This window comes from Hoplias malabaricus, chromosome 13 (assembly GCF_029633855.1).
Source record: "Hoplias malabaricus isolate fHopMal1 chromosome 13, fHopMal1.hap1, whole genome shotgun sequence".
Lineage (NCBI taxonomy): Eukaryota > Metazoa > Chordata > Actinopteri > Characiformes > Erythrinidae > Hoplias > Hoplias malabaricus.
This window is the reverse complement of record NC_089812.1, coordinates 37157811-37181774: the sequence shown is the minus strand read 5'-3', so window position 1 is coordinate 37181774 and position 23964 is coordinate 37157811. Positions and strand designations below refer to the sequence as shown.

Genomic DNA, 23964 nt, shown 5'->3' with positions numbered 1-23964 from the left:
GTGTATAACTACAACCTCAATCCTGTAATCCCTTCTTTCCAATATTAAAAGACGCTTTTCTTATAAGGGGGATTTATACATTTATTCCTTTGTGAACACATAAATGAGAATGAGTTGATACCAGCATGACCGCAACAGCAAAAAAAAATATATATATAAAAAGGTATGAATAGACACACCAATAAATGGGGAAAAAAAAACCCAAACATTTCAATCTGAACACTTTTTAATGTTGACACAGATGAACAGTAATCTCCATCTTCAGCAGAGTACAGAGTGAGAAACCAAAGAAAGAGAAGAAGCAAGCGCAAAAACAAATCTGCACCTGATGCCACAATGTAATTAAGCGGGAAGAAGAAAAACAAGACATGCGGTGTACACACTGGGCTAGGTTTGAAATGACCCCTTGTGGTGAAAGTCCACCTGGACACGAGCAGAGGACCGCAGACAAACAGTCAGATTGAAAAAAAAATAAATAAATAAAAAATAAACACATCCCTAAACCTCTAAGTCTGTCTCACCCTAACACTTTCCTTAGAGTTCTGACTTCGTGTTCAATGCCTCTTAGGTTTCACAGGTCTAAGTAAGCAGCTTGTGATTGTAAATAGTGGAGGCACAGTCAGTGATGTTTGTAATTCATCGGTGGAATAGTTTACTACTTGAGGTCTGCGAGTCAAAACAGCCCTTTCCACTTTGTGAAATCTCTTTAGCACTCGCCGACAGCTCACGCAGACTCAAGGCAAAGGGCACATTCCACACGTTTAAGCACCTGCCTTTTTTGGAAAGGGGGGGGGGGACATCTGGGGAAAAGAGAATGTAGGAACAAGTTGTTTTTTGGGTGTAGAATCTAGAAACATTCACAGGAAAAGAAGGGGAGCCCAAATGGCAGAATTGTACTTTCAGCAAAACGGTTCACCTACTTCTACTGGCCTTCATGTTTGGTCCGTCCTAAATCAAGCCAATGAGACGAGGCACCAAATGAAACAACAGTTTCACAAAAGAAAAACAAAAGAGCAGCAGTTCCCAGTGCACTTTCAGCTCTGAGAAAGGGGGAGGAAATCATTTCACCAGATTTAAAAACGTTATACTTCAAAAGGCAAAGAATCTTCTCAACGTCTTGCTACAGGAATAATTTAAGGCCACATGGCGAAAAAAAATGGTCACAAGGAAGCACAAAAACACACACCCACACAACCATAAGCTGCTGCTGACCAGGAGGTGGAGACAGCAACATCCTCAAAAACTACTGTGTACAAACATGCATCCTCTAGTCACCATTTAGCCAAACGAGTACAAACCTGCGCTCCGCTGTCAGCTCTATTTCTACATACGTCAGCTACAACCAGTCATGCTAACCACTCTACACAGATTATCTCAAAAGGCATAAAGACGGGACGTTTCCTCTGGGTCGAGAGAAGCCGCATGTTCTGAGGGAATGCCAGTGGCAAAACATTAGCAAGCGGCACCATCTCTTTTTACTCATATCAAGGCAGATCATGGTAATAAAGAAAAGAAAGAAAGGAGGAAAATGAAGGAATGTCAAACAGCATACTGCACAGAGATGGTTGGGGCGGGTGACACAGGAGGAGCACAGAGGGCGTGAAGATTACTAATAACAGCCATGTCAAAAGTATCCAAGTGTTTTCTTTATGAATATTTTTTTCCCTCTTTTTTCCCCATTTTAAACTTTTATATACAAACAAACCAAAAACACAAAAGTCGGATTGTGCACGTTTTGTTTGTTTTTCACATATATTTTCAAAGCCTCAATACTCATCGGAGGGAAAGGAAGGGGTGAAGGAAAAGTGGTGGAAGATGACAAAAAGGTGGACGGAGTGAGGGCCTCTTTTTTTGTGTTGATTAACCAGTTAATCCATGATGAGGATGAGGATGATGATGGGACTTAAGAAGTGAATATGTAGGGGCTATACTGGGTGGGGGAAAAGGAAGCTGGAGAGGAGAAGTGGCTGGGGTTAGGGAGGGGCTTAGTCTTTCCATTCCTTCTTGATGTTGAGGTTCCACTCCCAGGAAAGGTGATCATGCTTGTCATCGTCGGTGAACTTGGATTTTATGTTGTAGGTCCCACGGGCCAGCATGCCTTTGGGTGCCTCCTCCAGTGGGGTCAGGAACTCGTACTCGGTCTGTCGAGGTCCGTAGCTGCCCACCATGTAGTCAGACTTGTCAACTAATGGAGTGGAAAAATGCTTCTTGTCAGGAACTAAACATTACCATGCTTTCAACAGTTCTGTGCTTTAAAAATCATAAAAGAATAGGGGCCAAACTTACGCTTCACGCCTTTCCTAAAAGTCTGCTGCACGTACTTCAGTCCTGAGACGATCTCCTTGTTCACCTGGAGAGAGTTTCATAGAAACCCAAGTCAGCTTCAGAAAGACCACGGGCAAATTATATTCATGTTTGTTTTGCAGAATCCATGTGTCTTTGCAGTGGAGCTCAGTTTTCTTTAACAGTACTGTTCATTGTTTCAACAGAGAGGAATGTTGGCCATGATGTAATACTCAAACAGGGAAAGACTACATGCCACTGACAGCATGTGGGTACAACAACAGTTTTACATCCTCCAACCCTTATATTGGAATTTACTAACAACTGTTCAGTGCAGTACTCACTTGGCCATGGAAAAGGTCAAAATGGCAGTGAGTATTTGAACAAACTACTGTTTAAAAAAGGGCTGAAATGGACTTAAAGGCTAAGCAGCAGCTCTATGAAAGTGTCAAACAAATAAATACAGTGGAATTTGAGTTCCTAACTTGTGTTTATTGATAGTCAGAAAACATGTTATTTCTTACTAATTGAAGGAATAAGGTTTACAAGAATAACGGTACCTCTACATTTGAGTTTAGCTTATTGCTAGGCTATTGTCATGAATAATGTTGGTTATTTAGCTAGATACTGTCATAACAGTCAGTCATAACGGTGTTTTACCGCGGCGTTGTCCACCAGTGACGTCACGGTCGCGTTCAAGAATTTCCGTAGCGAGCTCGGGTTTTTCCGTCAATTTAATAAAATTGTCAGTTTTAAAGCAAATTAAGCTGCTATTTTCATTTTAATTCATACTTATATCTGTCAGTAACTACAATAATGTGGAATATTCATGGAGGTCCATTAAGTGGTGCTTAGCCTTTAAGTATTCACTTTATTCTACAGTGATATTTACAAAGTAAGGCTGTAAAATAAGTGAGAAAATGTGTCACATAACTATTAGGAACTATTTTGGAAGGTGTCACTTTTCTGCCTGAACTTGTGTTTAATGGAAGATTACCTTAAGTCATGGAAGTGAAAACGTTACCATTGCTACTGGGTTTAATATAAATCCCTTAAACACCAGAAAAGCAATGAGCTGGAATGGAATTCAGATTTTCTAAAAGATGTGCAAACAACTGAGTGGCTCACCTTGAAGTTGATCTTTATCCTGTACTCCACTCCCTCTTTCAGTATAAATGACTGTTTCTTATAGCTCTCCAGGTCTCCTGAGGAAGTACAAGCCCAAAGAATAACATCACGTACATGTTCCAAAACGTAATGATTTCCTTACGACAAGGGTGCATCTCAATAACTTAGAATATTAAAATGTTGTTATGTATTATTTCAGTAATTCAAATCAAACAGTGAAACTCATAGATTCATTACAAACATCACGATCAATTTTTGTCAGTGCGGACGTCTACCAGGAAAATGTAGAGCACTCCATGCTTCCCTCTGACGAGCTTTATGTAGTTGTGGATTTAATGTTCCAGCAGGACTTGGCCCCTGTCCTCACTCCTAAAACTACCAACACCTGGTTTAATGACCACAGCGTCACTGCACACGACTGGACAGCACACTCACCCGACCTCAACCCCATAGTACTGTCAGGAGGAAGATGAGAGACACCAGACCCAACAATGGAGACGAGCTGAAGGACGCTATCAAAGCAACCTGGGCTTCTACAACACCTCAGCAGTGCCACAGACTGATCACCTCCACGCCACGCCGCACTGAGGCAGTGATTCATGGAGAAGGAGCCCTGACCAAGTACTGAGTGAATATACTGTACATACTTCACAGTGGGACAACACTTCTGTATTAAACCCATTTAGTAAATTAGACTTATGTAATATTCAAATTTTCTGAGATCATGACTGTTGTGTTTTCATTGGCTGTAAGCCATAATCATCAACTTAAAAGAGATAAACACTTGAAATATCACTCTGTAATTAACCAATACAATATATGAGTTTCACATTTTGTGAATGAATTATTGAAATAAAATATCTTTTTGATTATATTCTAATTCATTGAGATGCACCTGTATTTCCCTCCATTCGAGTATCTCAAGAGTGTAGGACCTTCTTAGAGCCTGAGCAGAGACAGATCTTATGTCATTTAGAGCTTGATTCTTTGCTGTAGCTGTAAATCAAAGTACCCTTAGTGTTTGTGGGTAGAACCTAAAAGTGAACTATCACAATGTAAAGGTGGCAGGAGGTTGGAGGGGTGGAGGTACACTATGAAATAGAGCCGTTTTGATGCGTGTTGATGTGTGTTCAGTGAAACAGAGTGCACTGTTAGGCTTTATCCAGCAGATGGCTGCTTTGTACGTGTGTCTTTATGCTTGGCCTGTTTTTATTCATCCCAGATTCTTACCAAACCCCACCCCCCTCCAGGCCTCTCTTTCCCTTGACATTTCTCTGAGAAACACATTGGAAACACAGTGCAATTGTTATTTACAAAAGAGCATTTGCTAATTGCAGTTTAGCTCTTTGGCACCATCTCAAATCCTGTACAAATCACCCCCCCCCCACCCAACACATACAGGAGAATTGACATTTCCTCACAATGTGGAAATATCTTCAAATAATGTTAAATAATTTCACTATAAATGAAAGTCAATTAAAAGCTTTGATGTTTCCTTCTTTGCCCAATTGGCTACTCAACTTTTAAAGTTTAATAATGGGTTTGTTGTTAACCGGCTGATTCCTCAAATACTGAGCAACATAACGTTCTTCATTTCCCATCGTTATATCAGGGCTTTCCAGAAACAACAGCGACTTCAGCTCCTGAACGTAAGCGTAGTGTCACAATGAAGACCGCAGTGAGTGAATCACCGGAGTGTAGAATAAAAACCGTAATGTCTATTCTCCACTGGCCGTTCTTTATAACTGGTGTGAGGTGGATTAATGAAAGGGAGGTCATTCTAAAGTGTACACTTCTCAAATACATTACACACGTCTGTAAAAACACTTGAAGACAACAGCCTGCTTCTTTCGAGGGTTCACTTACCTTGCAGGTCAAGGGTCAGAGGAGCAGGGGCTGTTTCGCAAACCAGTGTTAGCCGCGTTACTTGGACATTGGGAACGTTAGGATCTGAAAAGAAATAACTGAGTTTAGAATCCTGAGCAGAACACTGCAGCAAACACATGTTTCTTGGGGGAAATGCATAAGAACTTTTTGACTCGACATAGGCCACTTCAAACACACACACACACACACACAGATGAACAGAAGACATTCTTGGACAGTTTTTAAAGTGGTTCCTGGAGTGATAGTAAACAGCTTTAGAACACATTAGTGACTACTTCATTCATAACAGTCTTCAGCATCATGACGAACCTCAGAATGCATTACACACAGTTTAAACAACAACTGAAAACACCCTTAGGCCAATAGAGAGATGAATGTACCTTCAGTGTAGGGGTTAGTTAATGTACGACATTCAGCAATAACAGTGTAATGGCCCCAAAACTCAAACGTAATCCCAACCTGAAAATACATCACGAGAAAGCGTTTTTTTTCCAGCTTTAAATGTTCAAATCTTACTCTCAAAGCTATTGAGGCACAACTACAGGAGACAAACGGGCAGTTTACAGCAGAAGTTGAAATGTTATACTCTTCTTTTTTTGGCCAAACCTCCCCTTTAATGAACTTGTTTTCAAACACTCCATGGCTTATTTTGGACAGCATTTTTAGGACACTGAAAATAGTAAACTTGGGCTCTTGGGAACATGACCTCCTTTTTGCCTAGTTTTTCAGTGTGAGCTGATGCCCCGCCATCCACGAAGACAGATGCCTAGAGGCAGAGCCCCGTCTGAAGACCGCTGCCTCAGAGTCTGCCGCTGCACCCGCAGAGCAGCGAATCAGGTCACGTAATCAGCACAGCGGCCCGACCCGGCCCAGATCAACGCAACCAACACACCTCCCTTTCTCTAATAACACACTAGGAATGTTTAAGGGTGCATGGCATAGATAATAATAAAAAAAGTAGTAATATAGATCCACATCTGAGTAAGGATTCATTAAAAGCTACTTTCAGACATCGTCGCTCTCCGGGGAAAAACATCCTCCTCCATTTTTGTGGATTTTTAGATTTGAACACAACAGCTTTCCATTAAAAAGTGTTGAGAACTGTGATGAATGGACCAATAGAAATGCTCAAACACTACTTGGAATTAAATACTTTTCTATTGACTTCCACTGGAAGTTTTTCCCTTCTATAAAGTTACTATTTATTTTGAAGATACATTTTTTTTTTACAGCGATGGCAGATGAAGCATCTCAATAGTTAATTAGCGGCAGACACCAGCAGCGCTGTGGAGTTACAGTAGAACAGACACTAATGTGATGCTCATTCAAAGTTTAAGATGTTGAAAGAGTGATGTAGTATCCGCACATTAATATCCAATTAACAAGTGTGTTAAAGCATTCTAGCTGATCTTCCCACTAAACTAGTCGATTTGGGTAACGTCTTTAAGATTAGGTCCATATAGAATCAACAACAGGAACATTCTGGAACTGAGATAATAGTCTAAAAAGTACATACGAGGCAAGTAATGCCAGATTTTCACTCTAATCCTGAAATAGATGCAAATTAAATAAAAAATTCATTCATTCATTATCTGTAACCGCTTATCCAATTCAGTGGGTCCAGAGCCTACCTGGAATCATTGGGCGCAAGGCGGGAATACACCCTGGAGGGGGCACCAGTCTTTCACGGGGCAACACAGACAGACACACACACATATTCACTCACACCTATGGACACTTTTGAGTCACCAATCCACCTACTAACGTGTGCTTTTGGACTGTGGGAGGAAACCGGAGCCCCTGGATGAAACCCACGCAGACACAGGGAGAACACACCACACTCCTCACAGACAGTCACCTGGAGGAAACCCACGCAGACACAGGGAGAACACACCACACTCCTCACAGACAGTCACCTGGAGGAGGTCCCTGGAGCTGTGTGACTGTGTATTTAACTGAACATACACACAAACACACATGTACGTACAGAGTTACTATATAACAATTTATGGAATCGTTCCTCATTTAACGTGCAGTTGCTTTTTAAAACGATAGCGAGAAACGGCAAAACCAATCCTGTCAGCGATGTGGGTTTGGGAGGAAGGACTCGTAGAGAATGAGATATTAACCATTTGTGTACCAAATACATTGAATAGACGGCTATATGTTCTATTGTGGAAAGAAGAGCCACAGGAAAAAAGACGCGTGGCTTGTAAGTCGCAGGTCGGCCACCCCTGGTCTATTACACCACACACATTGGCTCAAGAGAGGGTACTCAGTCACTGCATTGCCACTTCAGCTACTAAGTTGGTTGCAGTAAGCAAACTGATGAAATCTGTTGACACTGAAATCCGGTTATTATTTTTATGACATGAATTTTTTCATATACCGGCCGCACCGGTTTAAAAAGCCTAACCACGTCTGGAACGCAGCGCGGTGGTAAACTGTTTCACGGGGACGTTTTTCATTGCTGCACTGCTAAGCCAACTAATCCCTGAAACAGGTTTTTATTGTTGACATGTGTCGGTGTGCACTGTCAGGCTGTGTTTAGGGAAATTAACTCGAGTTTGAGCTCAAAAGATACAAGGCTCAGTGCAGTCTGACAGAGCACCCCCCCCCACGGTGAGAGAGGGTGAGAGAGAGAGAGAGAGATACTTTATTGATAATATTGAGACGGTATTACAGTATGAAAAAATATGGATACCACCCATCCCTACTACACAAGTGTTATTATTTAAACAATAATACAGCACAGTTCCTGTATTTTAAAAACAAAAGCGTGAGACACTGCGATTGGGGGCCACCACACAATAAGTCAAGGCTAGCCTTAATATGGGCATGTGCTCAAACGCACTGGAACACACCTGCAGCTGCGGTGGCTGCACCCAACAAGGCCTCCTTATATTTGCGCAGGCTCTCGTCGTCCTTGTCCAACTCCTGGATTTCCTGCAGAGTCTTCTGTGCTGGTGGCCTGTAGTTCACAGCCTCGCTCTCCTCATTCTCGGCAGCGATGGCTGCTAGCTGCTCTGGGGTTGGTTCATGCTCAGCCATTATCTATAGCTGGACAAAAAAAACGAAACATCAGTCATGACATGCACTAAAAGTTAAGACCACAACAATTTAAAAATAAATAAATTATATATAAACTCACACACACTGTAGCACAGTTTAATATAAACAGAGACACAAGACATCGCCTAGTGAAAATCAAGTTCTGGTCCCTTTTATTTATATACACACACACACACCAGAAGACACGCAAGAAACGTATTGTAGCTCATCGCATTTTCACTTTGTTCATTTTGTTCAAAATGACGGTCTCAAAAGGTGGTTTCGGACTGCTGTGGCTCTTAGGCCATAACCTTAAGTTACCAACTCTGTTAAGTAGCAGGGAGTGTGTGTAGAGACAGATCCAAACGTACTGAATGTAGGCAAAGTTTTAAAATCAGATCCAAGCCTCTCTTAAGGCAGTGGAGGAGAACATGTGCCTTTAAGATGAACAGAGTTTATTTTCGTGAAGGGGACATTTTATACTAAATTAAGTGCAACCCGTCAATGTCTATGACCTGTAATCACAGCATCATGGAAGAAACTGCCTGCATCACAAGCACAAGTCTGAATGACTGCAGAGACAGAGTGTGCCACACAGGAAACTAGACCAAGAATGCCCAGGTTGTGTCTGCTTTTTCTTTTTTTTTTAATTCAACAAAAGATGAAATGGTTAATGAGGCACATGCAACAATTACAGTTTCACACAAATCTGTACAAAGAAAAACTCTTATTACAAGTTACTTAACTTTAGTCAATGGAAATCTGGTTAATAAAATAACCACTTCTTAAACATTGTGTGAGGATTGTGTGACTGAAGTAGCCTCTAGCGTATACCCAAAGAGTGCACTTTGGCAACACACTCAGGATTTATCAACTACCGGCATGCAGCTGGCCGACCGACCCTGGGTGTGTGACGTAAGAAGTCCTAGGACACAAAGGCTTGGTGGCAGCACTGTTGTTCTAACAGAGAAAGGAAGAGGAAAGAGGGCAGTCTTAGCGAAGATCATTATCTGCAAGTCAACATCAGCGCACCATACACCCCTCAACACACTGCTAGAGTGGCCACTGTCGCCTGCAAGGTAGAAAATAGAGTGAAACAGAGAACACGGGGTTAATGCGATCAGCTACTTTCTGATGCACTAGATTAGCAGAACCAATTATTAGAGGATCAGTGACACTGCAGTTTACATTGTACTTTCGTGTTGGCACCGCTGAACATTTAAGGTTATGATGAAGTGTGTCACCATGTTTGAGTGTTTAAAACGTGCTGTGTGAAGACACACCTGCGTAAACTATTTTTTAAACTGACATTTTTAACATTTAAACCCACCACAGGGAACCTACGACCTACTGAACCAGCTACAACCGCAACGACAGCTGTTAAACCATTACACCGTCCTGTTTAAAGTATTGTGTTTTCATGTCTTGCAAACGTTATATACGCACAGTGCACCGGCCCAATGTATTCTGCCATGGCACACAGAGGTGAAAGGTCGTGCTGCGCAGACTCTTCAGTCTGAAAGAGGATTACCTTTTACCTCTGGCCTAGAAAGGAGTAATAAAAAAATAAAAGTGAAAAGCTTACTGCTGCAATGCAGTGGCTTCAGATTCTTCACTGCTTCCCCAATGAGGTGGAGTAAAATGGAGTGAGTGAGGGAGTGCCAATGTCCCTTCTCTGTTCGTCTGAAGCAGGCTTTGCAGCTGAACGAGACTCTGCACTTCCACTGCATCACCGTGTCTGCCTCAGCTGCAGCTTCCTGTTCTATCAAGCTGTGGTCACAGCAATGTGACTGCTTTTGCTCACAGAGGCACTTCAGCATGGTGCAGAGTGCTCCCTTTGCCTTACATGGTATGAGTTTTAAATCAAGCAAAATGCTCACTCAAAACAAAACTAAATCACTTTCAAGTAAGAGGTTTTTCTCACAGGATGTGCATGCACACCACAGGTGAGATTAAGTTACTGTAAAGCCTTTAATGCACGTGATAGAAAACTTAGGCCATTATTAATCCTAATTATTTGGGGTTAAACGATGCCTGAATGAAGCCTGTGCCAGACTGTGACGAGCTTGTATTGAGGTGGTCTAAAGATGTGTATAAAACTATTTCTATGAGCAAACAGCCCCTAAATCAGCATGCTTCTACAGCGAACTCGACTCTGCCAGCATGTGTTACAAAAAAGACGAGACTACTACTACAGAGGAAGGAATTTATTATTTTTTTTTCCTTCTAAAAAAGGCACAGCGCTAAATGAAGCTCAGCTGTGGTGTTACAAACCCGAACCCTCAGATAAAGTAATCATTTTAACTACAGTAAGCTCTTAGACAGCACAATCAGAGAACACACTTGAGCTATATCTTGGCCCCTTCATCTCAGTTCCTCCAAAACATAGTGGAGAGGGTGGGGCCCTGGAGAAGAGCCAGGCAGGAACTACAAGCACATTGCACCATTTTTCTGTCCAGGGGCCTCCGCATTCCCATAAAAGCAGAAAATCTTGTTCAGCCAAAAAACATGTCGTGGCAGGTCGGCCCCTCGGGTGGATTTTCTGAGCTTACCCATAGCAGAGTGTAACAGCTGGCAGCCTGACACTGCTAAATGTTCAGGAAGAGCAGAGAGAATGAGAAGCATGCTCCGGGGACAGGGGCAAGAGAAAAATAAGAAAAGAAAGATATTCCTCAAACGGCACGCAAATGGAGGACAAGGCTATGTCAACATTCTAAACTTGGCCATGACACGTGTAGGTATCGATCTGACTGAACTCTCTTTCGAGTAACTGAAGATGGCTTAAGACATTTAAGCTAAAGCTGCAGATGCTTCTGTACTTTCCGTCTGTGGCTCCTGTGTTTGACCAAGAACAGACCCATTTCAGCTGCACTATTAATTCACTAAGCCTTCGCTGAGAGGACTCTGCCTGAATCTAATGTTTATAACGTGTCTGTCTTAATGATTGGCAGCGGCCTAAATTTGGCTAACGTGCCTGGGCCAAATGAGGTCATTTTATGCCCTGTTTAACCGAGCATGACACTGAACAAACACTGAAGTCACTTTAGTGGAAACACTGTCAAAATCCACAGAAAGTGAAAGCTGAAGTCAACTTGAGTGTTGAACCTATAATTACGTAATCCCCAATTTAGAGACAGATGCTGTATCCCACTCCTCACCCCTGAAAAACCAATCACTTTATACAAACTAAAATGGATGTGATATGTTTAACTTTGTTAACACATTTTCCTACTTTGACCTTAGCACCACAGCTTTATTTAGCATTGCACACATTTATTTATTTTTACATTTAAACCTTTAACACACATACAAGGCGAATTATAGGCACCGACGTTTTTATTTAAATACTTCCAATTTATTAATTTGGTCTTCACACAACTGTTTTCAAAACACTTTAAATCAGATAAATACAAAAAGTCTAGTTGTTGTAACTGAATATTACAAAAAAATTAAACAGGTGAAAACTGAATAAAGACCTACTTTTCTTCACAATGGTCTGTAAACTCCTGCCATGATCCTCTATTCTTCTTGTCGTGATTCACAGATTTGTTCCAGACAAGCGTCTACAATATTCTGGAATCTCACTGTTTTGGTTACGTGTGAACTAATGCACTGATTCTGAACCTGCGGTACATAAAGCACCCTGAGATGCCAGATGACATCTGAAAATTCACTGAGGAAAGGGATTTATTTAATAATTTGATACAGGCTTTTCATAATGTAGGCCATATATCAAGTCTAAAAAAATCCACATCCATAATAACAACAAACACTGCTACCACAGTTTTTAAATCCCAAGAAATATCCTGCCATGTTAGTTTTGGAAGAAAAAAAAAAGGTAATCCACACAAAACCGATGAAGACCTGTTTACCATTCACCAGAGGGATGACAACACCAAGACCAAGTAGCATAACAAAACAGATGCTTAGCCAGATCTACGTTTACAGCTTATATTCCATTCCACTCCTAGACTCTGTTCTGTCACTAACAGGGGAATCGGTGAATGTATGTAAATACCAACAGTGTACACTGTTTCTGTGAAATAACGATGTTTTGGTTTGACAACGATAACGTCTAAAAAGTTTGAGACCACTGCACTAATGCATAGAAACACAAGCACAAGTCCAGGAAGTGCGCCTGATGTAGCAAACGAATAGATTTGTTTGATAAGGCATGCAACGGCAGTTAAAACTAGACAGCTTAGCCACTTAGAACGGCTTTTTGTCAATATAAAGGTCAACAATTAAGAGGAATATCTGCGTCAACATCAGCACCTGAATTAAAACACCTGATATAGAAAGTACTTCCATTAACTGGAGCCATTTAAGCCTATAGCACTACTGGTATAGCACCGTAACACCCTTTCAGCAATGCAACATGCAGTTTTCTTGTGTAACGTACCAATGTCATCAACAATATAGTCAGAGAACATTACCCAGCCTTAGTACAGACTTACTTATAATAACTTGGTCTGGCCAACTCCACTCCAGTCCAGTCAGCTTGAGAGACTGTCACATACAGCTTGTCCCTTTGACTGAGAAGCCAACATCAACTTGATATCATCACCATTCCCCTCACTTGCAATCAACTAGTCATAATAAGGGATCATCACCATTAAGAGACTCAAAGCCAGTCAAAAGGATGCAAAATATGAGATTAGGCACCCCAGATACGACTGGTGAATTTGGGATTATTGCTAATGAGGCTTTTGAACGTGACTGACTTCAGAAGGACACACTGCAGCACATTATGACTTCTTTGATGAGCCAAATCAGCATCCTCAAGAGATGCAATTATCCTTGCAATGCACTGTGGGGATTTGTCTCTCCATCACTGAACAGAGGGTCTCTGACACACCGGCTTGCCCATTACATTTGCTACGTCTGGAGAACAATGCCACATGTACGCAAGTTGAACCGAACCAAACAAAAGGGTGAAGTGGTAGCATTTTATTCCATCCTACATTCAACCCCCTGAAGACATACAATAAAGCAAAGCACAACTAAATGATTGATGCCAATTACAAGCACAAATACCTTTTTTTAAATCTACATCTAGCTGCTGTCCTTCATTCATTACACTACACAAGTCACCTGGTTAGTAAAATATAAACCCAATCCAAACAAATAAAGACCCAGTCAGCGGTGCAGGTATCAGCGTACTCTCCCCCTACACACTGCTCAGTCCCTGCTTGCCACAAACCTGTATGTCTAGTTTACCTCACATAGCAATAGCATGACACACACTCATTTTTAGAAAATAACTACAGCAAATAAAACATCAGACAAAAAAAATGTTTCAATTAAAATGTGGAAAAGAAAACACATACCGTCACAAATCATCTTGGCTGCGAATAGCTAACCCCCACAAAGTATTTGATGTTTAGGAACATAAAGGGAAATTTATAGAGTACAGGCTGCCACTTTGACCTTTTATCTGACACCTTTACATCCTACTGTGCCCCACCTTTTGAATGAAACCTGTGCAGACGCTTCAAAAGACCACTACGACACAACGAGGATGCAGGCAGCAGGGGATTGATCAGGCCCATAGAGGCAAGCGATTTGGCTGGACAACAGCACGTCTGTCAGCTGCTCTGGGCAAGCTAACTGACAATTAGCCTAGCTCTCTGTCACAAAAGCATGTGGGAGCAGAGCAGTCAGGCAGAATGAAGCCACTCAGGGTAATAACCCATTACATAACCACCAGCTCAATTCTTACTGTGAACATAGGAAGACAGGCCTTAATTACTAGATTAATAACCTCCCTGAGAGTGCATTTGGACACACTGAAGGCTTGGTTATACTGAGGTAAAGGATGTTCTAGCCCAATACATTTCCTGTTAAAACTTGGGGGGTCTAATGAACTGGCTACAGCCTGTGGAACTAAGAGTGTTTGTATGTGTAGTTCGGTTCCCTTGGTCCAGACCGAACAAGAAAAATAATACATTGTTACATTTTCTTATTTTTGGTACTGACACTGGGGGAATATGGTAAAGCATGTTATATTTTGAGAGAAAGTCCTCAGAACAATGCACCACACTGAGTGTAATAGGCCTCATCCAGGTTGTCTATAACAGGTGATATATTTTACCAAACAGACACACAGCAGGACATGGTAAAATGGATAAATAAGTAGTCAAAACAGCACCAGAAATTCCTCATTGTTTTTGCATCTTTTGACATTGCACCCTGTAGTTCGGGTTGTGTTCATACTTGAAATTAACCCCACGCTAATTCGTTTAGAAACTAACCAAGGCCCACGTGCTCATCTTCACATGAAATCCGAAAAAAAGTCGGGAGAAACACATCCAGGGATTTTTTCGGAGTTGTCGTTTCACACATGTAGCGGGTCTATGTCTGACTCATTCTTGCAGATGGATATGTTCCGCATGCTTTAGGCATGGGGCGGCATCTGTGAACATTACCTGAACTAACTCTGACATTCCCCAGACTTCGAGGACTAGCCGAATAAAGCCTGGTTAGGTTGCATTCACACATACCGCACCTTCGGGTAAAATCCAGGAGATCTTATGCATGAAAAACTGAAAATTGCATGTAGGAAAGGGGCTTCAATCAGCTCACCTGGCGTGCACTAGAATTCAGAAGGAACCATTCAATATTACTCTAATAAACAGTACTAACAGAGCATTCAAAACAGGTCCATTTTTACTGAACCAAAACTGACGAGTGTATACAATCTCAAAATGTTGTAAGAAAATAAGAATACACTAGAATACAAGAATCATAGACATAGCTGTGTGACTGCGACACTACCTGCTGCACCGCTGTGCCGCCCCAAATGCGTCCAGATTATTACAATTAGCACAGATTGGAGAAGTCCTTTGAAAAGTCATGAGTAACATCGCTCATAACACACAGAGACAGAGCACATGACGTCTCCACAGAGAGCTGACAGGCTGTACTTAATCACACATTGGCTAAGGCACATACACAAACCTACTTGTCTGTTCTTTGTAGGATACAATAAGCCTAATAAGCTCTTTACCAAATGACTAAGTTCTGACTCAAACATGAGTAAACGAAACAGTGTTTAGCCAATTTATAGTCACTGTCTATGGTCCTGGAAGACACACACTCTCACTACAGAACAAACACCACTCCCACCAGGGCACACACACAGAGCCATTCACACACGTTGCTAAGGTTGAGTTTTCTATTTTATTTTTAACATCTTATAAAGTGAAAGGTAGGTTCATATAAGAAGCTAAATGTATCTTGTTTTTTTTTTTTTTTTTGCTGAAGTTGATGTCATCTGTGAGCTTTTAATCACAACAGAGGCTCATTTGTAATCCGAGCAGTTCAGTTTCCTAGCACTTTTGTTACGTGTATGATTCTATGCAAATCAGCTAAGTTCCTCTTGAATGAACAGTAAATTACAATAAGAGACAAAGTTTTCTGTGAAAGAGCAAAAAAAGTCAGTGTTACAGTGTTAGACACATCTATGGAGCAGGAACAGAACATCACCATCATCTATTTTCATATCTTTCCCCCATCCAATCATCTCCAGATGCTGTTTCTCATTCACCTCTCCCTGCCAATGAGTGCAGTTCAACATTCCCTTTCTCCTCACCTCTCCCAATCCTGTGAAACATGAAAATCCCCTGTTGCTGACTGGGTGAAGTAATGTTTTGTAGTTTAGCCCACACCACTGGGTTTGTTTACAGAACCAGGGCTGAGTACAAAAGACCAGACGTTTTTTTTCCAGCTAGGAAACAGACTGGTAGCTAGCGAAGAAACAAAAGTGTATTGGATTAAAATCATAGACAGCATTCAAAACATAAGGAACTAGTTACTAATGACACATACATTTATGTAGATACAAACAATACGATTTTGTGGACAATCTTCATTATTAAATCACCCATTTTCCATAATCAGAAGAATAAAGACTGCACATTCATTTGTAAATATATATATTCACAAACTTCCTTTACGCCTTTCGCATCAGCATTTTAAACAGAAACAGATAAAAGGCCATTTTTAAACCAAGTTTAGAACCTTCTGCTCATTTTGCCACAAACTTTATTTCCTCATTTTCTCTCTACACATCCGCTCAAGACAGCAGCAGCGCTGTCATTTAAATTTGATTAGTTCTTTAAAACCAAAACTGTAGTTTGTTTTTTTTTTAAACCACAATCCATCAGCTTATATAAAGAAAACCTAGTGACACTAAACCCGTGTTAAAAAACAGAAAAGCCAGTCAGAGAAAGAAGCATAAGCCAATGTTGTGATTCCTGATCTTGACGGTAAGGATTAAATAAGAAAAATGTATTAAAAGCAACTAGAGAGGAATTCAGAGCTCATCTGCCGGAGGCTCAGAGTGTTACGACAAAATCTTCCCTGCGCCAGCCCAGAGGCCTTAGCCCCTTTCTTCATTTTGAGGCGGGGGGGACAATCTCCAGGGTGTCTGGCTTTCCCCAGCAACAGCCAAGCAGCACTGACTTTACAAAACCCGCTTGGTCACGTCATTGTACAAATACTACATCAAACCTGTGGTGTAGCCAGGTGTACACAGCTTTATTAATACTGATACATGCTCATTTCCAGCTTAAAGACTGCAGGGACGTAGATACAGTGAGTGAGGAAGGCAGATCAGTCAGAGGATATGCTCAAAGTTGCTTCTTTCAAGGTTGGGGGGTGGGGGCGGGTTGTCTTTGTTCAGTCTGAGGCCCAGCAATCCTGAGGCAGGCTTTGGCCATCTGAATTCCCTCCACTGTGCTGTACAGACTTCAAAAAGAACCCTGGTTCTAGCCCTTTAAATAAAAAAGCTTGGGGGTTGGTATAAGGTGTTTCATGAGTGACAGCCCTCTTAAACTAATCACAAGGGCGTCTGAGAGAAAGAGCAGGGACAGATAACTGGCTGTTCAGAAGACACACCTAGCTCTGAAAAGAAACAGTGGGCGTTACAGTGGACAGTAAAATCAGGTCTCATTTAATCTGTGTCAAAGCTCCTGGGAAGCCATCTTGAAATTTTTATCATTTATTTATTTTTGTATAATGCTAAACTTAGGCGTTATGTGAAACATACAGAAAAGTTAAATAAAACATGAGAAATGATAAATGTCTCCTCAAAAATGACCAGTACTGCTCTCCTCTCAATGTAGCATGGGCTGTGCTAAAAGAGGGTAATTCTTATGTCACTATTACCCTGACCAATCACAAGGCTTCCCCTCTCTGAGCCAAAGAAACTGGTCAGCTAAAGCTTGGGAGCCATTAGTCAGCGAGCTAGCCATCCAGCTATTCACCAAGCTATGGGAAGGGAATGAAGGACAAACAGAGCAAACAGTACGCGCTGTACAGCAGAGGAAGGCACCAATTTGGAGACACTCTAGAAAGAATCCCGTTCGTTAACATATTTTAACAAAATAATCACACGAAACAACACCAAAAACATTCACAGGTTCATACATGAGCGGATATATAATGACCACCACAGTTCAGAGTAAAACCTTAGGGAAAAAACCCCTCAGCGACTGCTCTGTCTCTAGGCTGCGTTTTGCCATGGTAACGTAAACAACATTGGTCTTCAGTGATAGAAAGCTGTCAGTCATGCAGTCATTAACATATTGGACCACACCCACACCATTCTCAGAGAGCTGGTCATTTTTTGAAGAGAATATATATATTTTGTGGGGTTTTTTATTTTAACTTTGCTGAACGTTTCACATAACACCCAGTGTTAGAATTATACAAACAATTATTCAAATGGGTTTCCAGGGGAGCTTTAAACCAATCCAGTGAAACAGTGTTTTACAGAGAGGTGATGAAGCACTGTTTTAATCTGCTTCCTGTTTCTTCACCAGGCTTCTTCCTTTTTCAGCATGCTTGCACATTAGTGGCCAGTGGAGAAAAGAAAATTTAGTGAACTTCTCCATTATAGCCACCCCCTCACACTTACACCAAAACCTCGAGGTATTTAAAGAGATCAGTTTAACTCAGTGTTCAAAATGCTAAAACTAAGCATTCCTAGCAACAACTTTACTTTAATATGCTGCAAAAAAAGACAATATCAACCATCTTTTCATCCATCATAAGTTTCATATTTTAAACAGCATATAAAACACAACAAACCTTTAGTAACATTTCAGCAAGTTTGGAGAGTTGCCAGCGTCTCTGGTGAACACATTATGCAATACACAAAATATGCAAAACAGTTTGTAATTCTGGCATCATGTGAGTAACCTTTCTTTCAAAATTCCTTTAGTATCTCACAGGTACAACATGCTTCTCAAATTGACCAGGTTTCAGAAGTTGAAGGTGAAAGTAGAGAGCCCAACATTTTAAGGCACTTTTATGGAATTGTGAATGCTCATCTAAATCTGTACACGAATATTTAAGTTGTACACAAACGTCTGTTGTGTGTTTTGTGCGAATACAACTTTAAAAATATACGATTAAAAAGACTTCAAAACGCGCATGCGTGGTCTGCTGCGTCTTCTTTTGCATTGGTGGCGGCGGCAGGGTCTGTGTACATTTTATTAGTTTGAGTTTTGGACCGAATGGAGAATGGGGGGGAAAGGGCCTTTAGTTCTTAGTTGAACACAAAGACAGAAACAAAAATTCAGTCCGTGTTTTGTATACGGTTCATTATTTAGATTGGGAAATGTGGGTGGGGTTAAAGCACCCTTTACACCTCATTGGTCAGTCTCGGCGATCACATGCTCTTAAGCAGCTCTCTGCAGTTAAAATAAAAGTCCCAAACTCTTAGACACTCTGTGGACACACACACACTGTGTGGAATTAAAGACTTGTGTGTACACTGTGTTTTAACATTATAATTTAACAAGGGGTTTTATTTTTAATGAATTTAAAAAAATCTTTAAGTTTCATGAAGTTAAATATGGTTTGCCTGCTCTTAGAGTTTTAAATATAGATAATGAACATGGGAATGTTTCTATGATCTGGCATTATAATTCAACCACAGAAGAATACGTTATTTTAAGATTATTATTATTATTATTAATTCTCCAGGCATAAAAGCTTTATATTGCAAAAGCAGGAAACATTACAACAACAAAACATGGATAAAAACAAATGACCAAAATAAATAAAGATTGTTAGTTTTAATAAATGTGTCCTGTTCATGAATTATAGTTCTCTCTGTGATTTAGAGTTTCAAACTGAACTGAAAGTTTGATTCTAGACACCGGTGTGCAACTTGCATTCTTCACTTAATAAACATCATACGTTACAGGGCAGATACGAGACGAAGGTCTCATGTGAAAGCTGGAACTATCCACTTTCCATCAAAACAGTATTATTTTGTAAAATTTGGACAAATAATGAGGAACCTGCTTCAAAATAAAACAAATAAAATGCAGAAATATGACTGGGAACAGAAATGAATCATCTGTACAAACAAATGTCATCCAAAAGTAATAAATCAATCATCAGATCAATAGGCTGGTTTCTGGGATTATGAACTTACTAATTATTATTCAGTGATCAGTTTATAGGAAACACCCCTAAAATCTTTGATTTTGGGAAAAACAAATCACCTGCACTAAATATATCTGTGGTTATACAACTTGTGTGTATTAACCTGGCATCACTGACTTTCCAGAAACTTCCAAGCTCTCATTCGACTGTGTACAACTTTATCAAATATGACACATTATATTCATCAGTTACCACATGAAAATAAAACTAGAAATAAAAAATAGAAATGGGGCTCTAATATTTAAAGACACTTCAACCCAGGTAAACGCCATATAAACATAAAATAACATATGGGCCACAAGGGGACACCACAAGCTGTCACTTGACACCTCTTTCACCAGTTAAAAAAGGCGTAGGAGACGACACATGCGCACTCTATTGAATCGATTGGTCGTCTGTTCGTCATTTTTCCTGAGACTCCAGCGACGGATTTTTGAGAGTGTTTTCTCGCTTTATCTGTGTTCATAATCTAGAAGTCGTACTCGTAATAATTTAAGTCATATTTAAGTCTTCATAATCATATATTTTCTTAAGTTGTATTCGTACAAAACACACACACACAGTCTTTTGTACAACTTAAACATTTATGTACGAATGAGATGAGCATGCACACGTAATTTTTTTTTTGACAATTTTACTCCATACACTTTGAGCACCCTGGCCACAAATATGTGGACAGAGCGCTGTCTGTATAAGGGTGCTGAACAGTCACCCACAGTCCATATGTTTGTAGACAAATATTACTGCTGTTTAATATTAATGAGCTAACCAGCTAATGTTAGCTACACAGCTAAAAACAACCACAATTTCTAAGGGTTTTCTTACATTACATCACAAGATAATCTTACACAAAAATAAAATTCCACAAAATTGGTTTGTGTTGCTATGTTCAGTAGCTAGCAAGCAAACCACTCACATACTTCACCTGTTCAGCAATAAAAAGCCAACTCCAACAAAACTCAAACAACAAAAACAAACAAAAAAAAAATCCTTTGGGTCATTGGTTTGTCACCTCCTCTGAAAAGGCGAGCCAATATTTATTCCAGTTTTAGCTTGAGCCATTTATTTGCTTTGACCACTGCAGAGGACGGCTGGGTCTGCTTTAGCGATGTTGCTATATTCAGCAAAATCTCGCTCTTTCTATTCACTTTCAGTGCTGTACAGACGAGCACGATGAGTCACTGACTAATGATACATAGGTAACCAGCGCATTGAGCTAGACCTTCTTTTTAAGCCTGTGTCTCTGACATTAATACATAAAGGAGGTCTAACATGGTCTGAAACACTCCCACTCAATAAAAACCAACTGCTCAGATATTTGAATAAATATTTCAGAGGACCTACAGCAGAAGTCTGTGTGCTATAGTTTTCAATCTGAACTTAATCTTAGATATTGCAGCTCTAAAAAAAAAGCTAAGGAACTTTGCACTGCAGCACAGGCACTGGAGAAACAGAATGAACAAGAACACAATCTGCTTGAGGAAGCATTATCCGAGTACTGAGGAAAGGAAGTGATAAGTCATTCTCTCCCCTCAAAGTAAGAGGGGAAAGAGAGAGTAGTCTTTCAGTAAAAAAAAAAAAATCACTGTATAAATACTGCGTCACCTTCACAAAAAGATGATTCATGAAGCACTTCCATTCATTTGTGTCGGGCCCTGACCAAATGGAGATTTAGGCAGAACTGTCTTGCACACATTTAATAATATTGTGAATGACAGTTGACAAATGCAAGAGTACTCACTGGCATTATAACAGTAAAATAATAAAAAACCCTATAAAGTTTATGACACAGCAGACCTACAGAGTACGCCTTCACAAACCCACATTTCAAACAAAGACATGAAAATTAGATTCACAAATCTCAACATTCTTGTGAGAAATGGGGCAAATAATGACAATATTCATAAAAAGACAATTTCACAGCTCTATTTTGCCAGTTAAATGATAAATTAAACACAGAAACAAGGCCCTGGGGCCTGTGTGTAACAGAATAGGCTGAGAATCTCTCATGCATCTTTTTATATTTTAAAAAGGAATGAACAAATCAAATAGATTTTACTACATAAGTAATTTAAATTTAATTTTACGTCCACAAAAACCGCTGTCCCCGTGTAGCGCTTCTCAATAACATGTCAGAACATCAGAACTGTGCTCTATAAATGACAGATCAGTCTTGTTTCATGCCACTACCAGCGAGTTAGTTTTGATGATTAATCATGTACATTATTTATCTGGTAAACATTTACTTATCTGTGGATATTAACTTTAGCTATTTCTTTACAAAATAAATTGTGCCCTAAATAACAAGAGCTCTGTTACAGACGAGAGAAAACGGGCAACAGTATTTATAGCCTTGTATTTTTAATACAATTGAGAGGATAACATAAGAAAAGTGAGCTTTAAATAAGGTTTATAGTAAAACTGTGTTACTTTATTTTGACAGATTGAAAAGAAACAGTGGTATTCCCCAAGCCTACTTTCCAACAGCAAGCTAGTTGAGAGAGAGAGAGAGAGAGAGAGAGAGAGAGAGAGAGAGAGAGACACCGCCCAGTTTGCTCTTTCTCTCAATAGAATAGAGAAGGAACTAGAAACTGTAGCGCGGCTCAGGAAGGAAGAGGAGCTCAGCTCCTGCAAAATCACAGAGCTGTTAAACACAATACGTTCAGCGACTCAAGTTTCTCACTCCCATAACTACAACAGAAATATTTACTATTTCTTCAATATTTACAGCCAATCCTACCTAGCCTTCTACATCGTTTATTCGTTATAAAGACGTTAACCTATTTCAAGATTTAAAAATATACAAGTCATCTGTAAAGGCGCGAAGGGTTATTACATAAAGTCGCATGTTTTCGGGGGCTTTCTTGAATAAAAAAAACTACCAAATTGCAAGTATAAAAACCGCGGTGTTTTTGTGGACATACTCGTAACTTGTCAGAGAGGTTACAGGAAGTTAAACAGCACACTGCTAAAGCTAAGCTAAAGCAGAACGTGAAAGTTCACACACAGAACAGATGGAGCAGATAAACTGCTCCTAAACTAACTGAAGGTGTCAAGGGTGTAACTGTGAAGATCCCCCTGCACGACGGTGACATAATACAGTCTTCTTGAGTGAGAGAAGCTCGGTGATTTTTTTTTTTTCGCCTGGTCATTTCCTTCGAGCTCAGCGTCCCTCCCTCAGACGTTAGCCTCCGTGGAGCTAACATTCCATTCATGAGGCTTTAACCTTGGTGCAGTAACGGTATATACAACCACAGGCAGCCGTTACAAAGTTTAGATGCCGCCTCGCGCTTCGTTTCTGTGTTGGAGTTTATTTTGGGGGCTGTCTAATTCCCCGCGGGGTCATCATTTCAACTTTCCCACACTCGACGTCTAACAAGTTCTTCTTCGTTCTACCTTAAACCGGAGCCACCTATGGCGCCAGCCTGTAACTGCTGCAGCATTTAAGGTGGAACGGGAAATTTGAAAAACTTCGGCTTTCTAGCGGATTCCTTAAAACTTCACCCTAGTCAATCGAGTAACTTAAGGTGGATATGATCTGCGCAGCTGCAAATTTCGTTAATACTTCAATTAACGCCTTCATTCTCCACTCTGCACAAACTCTCCCCGACACAATACCTGATTATTATTCAGTATTCACTGAGCATGTGATACACTACCCTTAACGTTAAAAGTTACGGTGCTGAGGAGGAAAAGACTTAAGGGCAGGGCCTGTAAGCGAGACCAGTTTACCGTTTGTCAGAGATCACTAAACAGCGCAGCAACTTGGGTTTTTCTCCCCCCAACCAAGTTCTTGACTCGGTCTAGCTGCCATTAGCGCAGGAGCTCGAGGGAAGCTCCGCCGACAACAGAGCCGACTCCGACCATCAGCTCTCATTCCCCACGCAGGGGGGGCTACACGAGACTGTGTAAGTTGCGGGTGTTAAAAGCGCTTACCGGTGACAATGCGCGCGCTGCTGCTGCTCCGTACGTTCGCGTGAGCTTCTCTGAATTTTCAATGGCGCGAGGAGGGAGCGGCGAATCCACAGCGCGACACGCTTCCGGGAACACCGACGCGAGCGTGGCCAAAGCCGAAACCGCGGGAGCGCGCACAGGCTCGCGCATGCGCGGGACAGCAGCGGCGGTAGCGAGCCGACTCTTTCGAACTGTCAA

General features: G+C 40.8%; 1 protein-coding gene across 1 annotated transcript; it reads right to left on the bottom strand.

The window, feature by feature from the left end:
- Window positions 1–91: 91 nt before the first annotated feature.
- arhgdia (Rho GDP dissociation inhibitor (GDI) alpha) lies at window positions 92–23964 on the bottom strand. Its single transcript, XM_066642366.1, has 6 exons — window positions 23749–23964; window positions 8163–8358; window positions 5278–5361; window positions 3412–3488; window positions 2287–2350; window positions 92–2185 (listed from the first exon to the last, which is right to left on the bottom strand). The coding sequence occupies exons 2-6, from the start codon at window positions 8347–8349 to the stop codon at window positions 1986–1988; spliced, it is 612 nt and encodes a 203-aa protein (XP_066498463.1). The 5' UTR covers window positions 8350–8358; window positions 23749–23964; the 3' UTR covers window positions 92–1985.

What these genes read in the sequence shown, in the direction of transcription:
- arhgdia (XM_066642366.1), bottom strand. Translation starts at nt 8,349, where the DNA reads ATGGCTGAGCATGAACCAACCCCAGAGCAGCTAGCAGCCATCGCTGCC. An exon ending in TGCAGCCACCGCAGCTGCAG is followed by an intron (nt 5,362 to 8,162) that starts GTGTGTTCCAGT and finishes ATTTCTTTTCAG; the next exon opens with ATCCTAACGTTCCCAATGTC. An exon ending in TCTGACCCTTGACCTGCAAG is followed by an intron (nt 3,489 to 5,277) that starts GTAAGTGAACCC and finishes GTACTTCCTCAG; the next exon opens with GAGACCTGGAGAGCTATAAG.